At 45.4% G+C, this 7,641-nt stretch overlaps 1 protein-coding gene across 1 annotated transcript in view; it reads left to right on the top strand.

The window, feature by feature from the left end:
• BHLHE40 (basic helix-loop-helix family member e40) overlaps positions 1-5,596 on the top strand; it is a 7,050-nt gene extending 1,454 nt beyond the window's left edge. Inside the window, exons 2-5 of the mRNA XM_006026699.3 lie at positions 145-214; positions 623-730; positions 1,793-1,916; positions 2,940-5,596. Of these exons, the coding sequence (XP_006026761.3) occupies positions 145-214; positions 623-730; positions 1,793-1,916; positions 2,940-3,802 (1,165 nt within the window). The 3' untranslated portion in view covers positions 3,803-5,596. The remainder of the gene's footprint in view (positions 1-144; positions 215-622; positions 731-1,792; positions 1,917-2,939) is intronic.
• The last annotated feature ends 2,045 nt before the right edge of the window (positions 5,597-7,641 follow it).

Here is a 7,641-nt window from a genome sequence, read left to right as displayed (position 1 = left end):
CATGCCCGGGTAAGCGGCGGGCTGCGGATGCCCCCAGCCGGGCATGGGCTTGAACTTGACCCCGGGGCGGAGGGGGCTGCAGCAGGGACGGGGCTTGAACTTCAATTAAAATTAACGCCGCTTTGTTCTCCCCCCTGTGCGCAGGCTGGACTTCGCCCACATGTACCAGGTCTACAAGCCCCGGCGAGGCTTGAAAAGGAGCGAGGACAGCAAGGTAAGAGGAGCCCACCTCGCCCGCACCATCCGCTAGAGAGCTGGCGCTGGCCGCCCGGATTTGGGGCGGCCGGGGGTGCCCTTCTGCCAGCGCGCGCGCAAGGGTGGGAGAGAAGCCCGGACAGCTTGCCTTGCCCTGCCTCCAGGCTTCTTGGCGGTGGGATGGTTGTGCTTGGCGTAACCCGCGTCTCCTGCAGCGGGGGAAGGAGGGCAACCGAGTTTTGCAGGAGTTGAGCGATGCTTCTGCAAGGGACGAAGCCAGTCGAGCTCCCTGGTGACATCGCCGGGAGGTCGCGTTTTAGTTTCTAGATCATTTCTGATCGCTGTGTCTCTCCATGGTGCTAGGGACTCATTTGGGATCTGGGCTGACTGACTTAGCCACCTTTCTCTCCCTGCTGTTGGTTTGCAGGAGACCTACAAGTTGCCCCACAGGCTGATAGAAAAGAAAAGGCGGGATAGGATTAACGAGTGCATCGCCCAACTGAAAGATCTCTTACCAGAACATCTCAAACTTACAGTAAGTGAAAATCTGGCTACTGGCCAAGCTCCTCTTCCTTTTTGGGGTGCGTGCTGGTCTCCTGGATTTCTGTGCAAGTAAACGTGCCATCTAGAGGCTTCCTTTGAGCACTGCAGCACAGGCTGGGAAAGGCTGAGATTTGGCTGGAGTTGCCACTTCGATCTTCCTTTAGCATTAGATTTCCTTGCAAAGGCAGTGAATTTCTATACCAATGCCTGTAATGCAGTAGGGAGGGAGAAAGATAAGACCTGAGCTGCTGCTATGGTACAATCGGGCCTTTTGTAAAGGTCGTTAATGCACGCTTGAATTTTAACATCGTTCGGCGAAGGTTTGGGCATTTCCTTTTGGATCTTGGAAATGCTTCATGCCGCTCTTTGCAAAGTAGGACCAGACGCCAGTTACTAGGCGATCCCTAATTTATCCCACGGTCCGGTCCTTTTAGACTTTGTTTCAATGCTACCTACTGCCAAGATTTAAATGATTTGCTACATTCACATAGTGGAGTAGATATTCAAGGTAGCAACCTCTCCTGCTGTAGCATTCAGGACTTCTGGTTTTCACAATATGAGTGTTAAGGGGCTGGGGGTTTTTTAAGTATATTTTTATCGCAGAACTTTATTGGGGAAAGCTATTTTGGTTGCCACTTTGCAGGTTTCCCCTCTCCTGTCGCTGTTCAAAAGAACTCTTGATTGGAGTCCCTGGTGTTAAGGTCACGATACCGGCAGGGGTAGCAGAACAGATAAATAAGATACTTTCCTCCAAGCTATGTAGTTGGTCCCAAAATACTCATAAGACATAACTACAGCTTTCTCTGCAACCAGCACCACCTTGTTGTTTTTTTATGGCTTGCATAATAAACTCTGGAGTCAGAGCCACTTAACAGCTTTCTCTGCAACCAGCACCACCTTGTTTTTTTATGGCTTACATAATAAACTCTGGAGTCAGAGCCACTTTTTATTCAGGATAAAAGATTTTGCAGAGTAAGGACACTGTTAGCTCTCTCCCATGGCAGTAACTCTTTCATTTCATCGGAACTGTACTTATGTGTCTTTTTGTTTCCAGACTTTAGGTCACTTGGAGAAGGCAGTGGTTCTTGAACTTACCTTGAAACACGTGAAAGCACTGACCAATCTCATAGAGCAGCAGCAGCAGAAAATAATTGCATTACAGAGTGGCTTACAAGCTGGTGAGTATTCAAGTCATGCTTGTATCACGTGAGAGTCCTAGTGTGCAGAGCGAACTCGCTTTCAGCTCCTTTGAAATATGGGTGACTTACGAGACTAGGTTTTGGAGAAGGGACATGTAAGCACATTCCCCCACTCCTTTAGTTACTCCTGCGCCCTTCTCCCTGCAGCATGTATGTGTGCCCACATGCAGAAAAGATACCCTATATTGCCCTATTTGGTTCATTTATACTTGGCCATGATTTTTTTCATTTTTCAGTTCAACTGAATATTAAAATATTTCATTTGGAAGTACATTTTTACTGGGCGGCCTAATCCAAAGATACGCTGGCCAGAATCTTTCCATTGATTTGATGAGCTTTTACATTTTTTTTTTTTTCTCTCAAACAGATGAAAACATCTGTTTAACCCACACTTTTTTTGGTCTCTCCAGTAATCAGTTTGCCTACCCTTCACAGCTTGAGGGGGAACCAGTCTAAAGGGCTTATTGATGTTCTAAGTCTGTTTCGTACCTCCTTCTTTTCCGGCACTTGCTTGCACCTGGTAGGATAAAATCAGCTTTTCTAAGAAGGCTGCTACTCTTTCCGCAGCCACAGGGCGTGCAGTAGAGTTACACAGCCAGAGCTGGCGTCACTTGTCAAAGTTTAAGCCCAGTCCTCCCTGGGGTCTGGAGCTGAGGGGGAAAGTTTGAACTCTTGCACTTTCTTTTTTTTTCCCGATGGCTGTGGAATAGGTGTTTTCCTGATGAGTCTTTTTTGCTGTTCTTCTCAAACTAGCATCTGATTGCCACATATAATGAGTTGAAAAGCGAAACTTGTATGTGAAGACTCATTCTTAGATGGATATGGTAAAAATGGGTATTCAGCTTGACCGTAGCGTGAAGTCAGATTCACTTACCTAGTTTCTTTGTAATGGATGCTTAATATGGAGGCCCAGTGTCTTCTGACCAATGCACTGTGATGATGATAATGGAACTATTTAGCACTTTGTTAATTTTTAATTTGTTTCTGTTAATGTTTCCTCAGGTGACCTGTCATCAAGAAACCTTGATTCCAGCCAGGAAATGTTTCGATCTGGTTTCCAAATGTGTGCCAAGGAAGTGCTGCAATACCTGGCAAAGCATGAAAATAGCAAGGATCTGAAATCTTCCCAGCTAGTCAGCCATCTGCACCGAATGGCTTCTGAAGTCCTTCAGGGCGGAGGCAGCCGAAAATCTGGAGACATGTCCCCCAAAATGGTGGTGGACTTGAAGGAGAAGTCCAGCTCTTTGACCAAAATGGCTGAGGGACATGGGAAAAACTGTGTGCCTGTTATACAGAGGACTTTTGCCCACTCCAGTGGAGAGCAGAGTGGCAGTGACACAGACACAGACAGTGGGTATGGGGGAGAACTGGAGAAAAGTGACTCAAAATCTGATCAACAGTATTTCAAAAAGGATACAGAACTCAAATATACTGTGCAAGAGAGAATAAGCTCTATTAAACAGGAGACTGAGGACCCACCCGCCAAACGGACCAGGATGGAAACTTCAGAAGATGAAGGCCATTTTAGCAGTGATATGATTAGCTCTTCAAACAGCTTTTTGGGCCCTCACCCTCACCAGCCTCCTTTGTGCCTACCTTTTTATTTGATCCCGCCATCTGCAACGGCCTATCTGCCGATGCTAGAGAAGTGTTGGTACCCAGCGTCTGTGCCCGTCTTGTATCCAAGTCTCCCAGCCTCTGCTGCAGCACTTTCCGGGTTAATGAACCCGGATAAAATCTCTCCATCTCTGTTGATGCCTCAGAGACTCCCTTCCCCTATGCCAGCCCATTCCCCTATCGACTCTTCAGCCCTGCTTCAAGCTTTAAAGCATATTCCTCCTTTGAACTTGGAAACCAAAGACTAAGCAGAGTGTGACCTTTTTTTTTTTTTTTTAAAGTTTGAGACTGTCAGTTTTATATAGCGGCTGGACTGAGGTGTGGGGATAAGGTTCATTGTGTATAGGAAGCTAAATCTTCTTTTCCCTGACTCCTCAGATAGCTTGGGAAAGGATGAAGGATGCACCAGGTTAGCCATTCAGAAGAGTTTAAAAGGAAAAAAGAAAAAAAGGTTTCTTTGTGCTTTACCCCCAACCCTCCCCATCTACCAAGCAACAGCTGACTTAGCCAGCTAGGATTATATTTCAAAGCTGTGAAAAAATTTCCACAAGGCGGATTTAGGTTTTAGGGTCTGTGAATATAAAAATATGGTACTTCTCATGAGGGCTTTTCGAAGCAATGGCCCACCGCCAATGGCTTGAGCTGAACTGATTTGTGTCCCCACCCAGTTGCCAGTATGTGAGATCTCTCTCTCTCTCTCTCTCTCTCTCTCTCTCTCTCTCTCACACACACACACACACACACACACACACACACACACACACTTACTTTAAATATTGGTGTTAATTCCACTTAAAAAAAAAAAAAAAAAGAAAATCAGAGTAGCAATCACTGGTTGGTAATGCACAGTCTGTGGTTCAGGTAGATTTAAGACGGGTTTGTCTCCACACCTTTGCTGAATGTTTAAGAAGAAAAAAATGTAGATGCTGCTTGGAAGCTTTATGTGGTGCACATCTAAGTAATAAAATAACATGCAGCCCTTCCTATAACTCAAGCTGCTAGTTTGGGCAGGAGGGATGGAGAAAATATCCCATGGATCTCTCTGCTTGTTGCACCTGACCGCAGACCTTTCTTCTACTGCTGCTGTACAGTTGTTTCTGGGTCTGCTATATCTGAAATCAAAATGGTTAAAGAATCACTTTAGCTGGGGAATAGCCAGCAACTGGCTGTTTCACAACTTGGGTCAAATCCAGAGTTCTTGTGGGAGGAAAGAATTTAGTGGAGGTCCCCAGAGAGAGACCCACTGACTTTTCTCCCTTGAGTGCCTTTGAAAAATTCAAGGCTAGGTTTTTTGAAAGGAGCCTAATCCCAGTGAGGTTTGGGCATCTAAATCCCTTAGGCTTCTTGGTAATCCCTGGCCAAAATGATTAAGTAAAGTTGGTTAGAACTTTGTCACGTTCCCTGTTTACAGCTCCTAGAACCGAGAGGGACTCGGCACCATGGAAAAAGAAATTTCTTTTTGAATAAATATGGTGTTGGATTTGGCTTTAAAAAAACACAACAAAAAAAGCAGTGATACTTTTTTTTTTTTTTTTTTTCCCCCCCCTCATACTAGTTTGGAGAAATTGTGTCCAGAGTAAACGTTGTTTGGATTCTCATTTCATTCTACCATTGCACCAGCTGTTGAGATGCACTATGCTTGATTGCAGATTGTGTTCTAATGTTTATTTTATTGGATTTTTTTTTGGTATACAGTTGTTGCCTTTATTTGTAAAATCCTGTTATAAATATATATGTATATATAAAATATATATTATATAAATATATTAAAGGGTAATACGTTTCAGATGTCTATTATTTGTATAACTACTTGAGCATAAAGACGTGAGAACTATGAATGTATTTCTGTGTTTTGTTTTGTTTTTTTTGTTTTGGGGATATTTTTGAAGAGAAGAGTTAGGGGGTTTTTTTCCCTGGGGAGAGGTACAGTGTTTATATTTTGGAGCCTTTCTGAAGGTGGGATCTTGTACATATTTTTATCTTGAGTAAATGTTAAGTAGTTGTTTTAAAATACTTAATAAAATAATTATTTTCCTGTGGAAGATAAGGGTTTGCCTCCTGTGGTTTTAAATATTCAGTCCATATTATTTCATGCGCTCCAATACAGCAATCGATAGCATGTGGAAATAGTGAGCAACATGCACCCTAATCCAAGAAGTTGCACAATTGGGTCCTTTACTATCCCCTCATTGTAATCCATGGCCAAAGGGAACCACCTTGCCCATTATTTTTCTATTGCCAGGCTGGAGGATGGGGGGCAGAGCCTGATTTTGGGGGAACTCTGAGTTTTCTACCTTTTTGAAGAGTACCCTGCAAGGGAAAACGCGCTACTTTTGTGTCTACTCATTTGATTTTGGTTTCTTTTCCTTGTATCTAGAAATGTACATTAGAAATTTGACTCCAATCTATGCTCACAAAGCTCTCTGACAATAGGTGCTATTGTAAGCAGAGGTGATGGTGTAAAACCTGAGCAACTGAGAGGGGAAGAGAGACAGTCAGTTGTTTCCAGCTCATTGTTCAGGCTGTCTCAAGGCCTCTTGAGTCCTACAGGCGAGTGAGGGCATCTTTTGAGTGGGGCTTTCCCTTTTCTGTCCTGTTGGAGTATTTCCCACAGCCTTTTCCAGACCTAGACCCAGCATCATCCTTTCTGCGGTCTATGGAGCGGGAAGAGATTGGATATGGATAGGCCTGCCGGGGCTGCACACATAGGTAGAGCCTGGGCATGTGTTTCCCTATTCTGTCCAAATGGCTTTAATACAGCCCGGAGCTTTGTTTCTCAATCTTCTGGGACTCCAGGAATAGCGATGGCCAGCAGATGCTTAATGAAGCCTTGCAGCCAAGGGTGGGGGCCTGTCAGTGGGAGGTGCACTACACCAGGCCTCCGAGCAGATGGTTTTGAACTCCCACAAGTTCCTGGGGTTTAACCAAGTCTGGGACAGATCTTGTGGTCTTTCCACAGAAGGCAAATTGCACACGTTCATCGGGATGAAGTGGGATGGTATCTTGGCAGGGATCCTCGCGGTGATTTCCCTCCCCCAGAAAAGCTGTGTCTGGGCCTCGACCACCTGAGAGAGACAGGTTGTCTGTGTGAAGAGTCATTACCCGCTGCCTCATCCATTAGTCACAACACTGAGACACTCTGGAAGCCCTTCAGCAAAACCAAGGAAAGCCAGAATTTCCATTCTTGATGTTTCTAGGGCAAATGGGGGGGCAAAAAGTCCACAACCCCTTGAGCCTTTTGCTATTCATTAAGGCACAAAAATGGTGCTTAACCCCAACTTTTAAATGAGGGAACTTTTTAAGGCTTATTGGAATACAGCAAGGACCCTGATTACCTTTCTGATTAGAAGTAGGCTTCTTTGCCCTGTGTTTAGGACTTCATAATTAAAAATGACCATGCCTGTGCTCTCTCAGCTTGCCCAGGAGGGGGAAGAGACAAGAGTCCAGTGTTCACATAAAATCCTGGCATATGCATGCCTCAGGCTGACCGAGCAAATCCTGTACGAGCCGTTGCCCAGCCTTGGTGCAAGGCACTGAAGCTTTTCATATCTGAGACCACCCATAGAGTGTCAGTCTCCCTGGCCAATTTGTAATTGCTCATTTGGGGCACTGACTATGTTGCTGCGGGAAATCAATGGCAAAGCTCCCTTTCATGTCAATGGCAGCAGGGCTGGGCTCTTGGCTGTGCTGAGGGCAGCATACCCATGTGTTGGCTTGGGAGCTAGCCATGCCCTTTTTCCATGCCCCACCTTCGGGGCCTGGTGCATGCTACAGCTTGTTAGCTGGGTGGATCTGCCGGTGTGCTCTTGTGCACGGTAAGGAGGGACCCTGGCTGCTCGGTTCTCACCCAAGGCTTCCCAGTTACACCCTTAACCCCCAGTTTTGCTTTGCATGGAGCCCCAGTTGGTATGGATGGACCCCTGACAGGAACAAACCTCTTAATTAACTTTGTAACCAGCAAGGAAAAACTAGTCGTTATTTTCTAATACTGTCAAAGTCTTGGGGGTTGAGTGTATTGGGTAAGTCATGCACCCAATGTACCTGTCTCAAGGCCCATCAACTGCAGGTAATAACAATATGCAATTTT

Source organism: Alligator sinensis, unplaced genomic scaffold (assembly GCF_000455745.1).
Source record: "Alligator sinensis unplaced genomic scaffold, ASM45574v1 scaffold984_1, whole genome shotgun sequence".
In the NCBI taxonomy this organism is placed as follows: Eukaryota; Metazoa; Chordata; order Crocodylia; family Alligatoridae; genus Alligator; species Alligator sinensis.
This window is presented reverse-complemented; position numbering and strand designations above follow the sequence as displayed.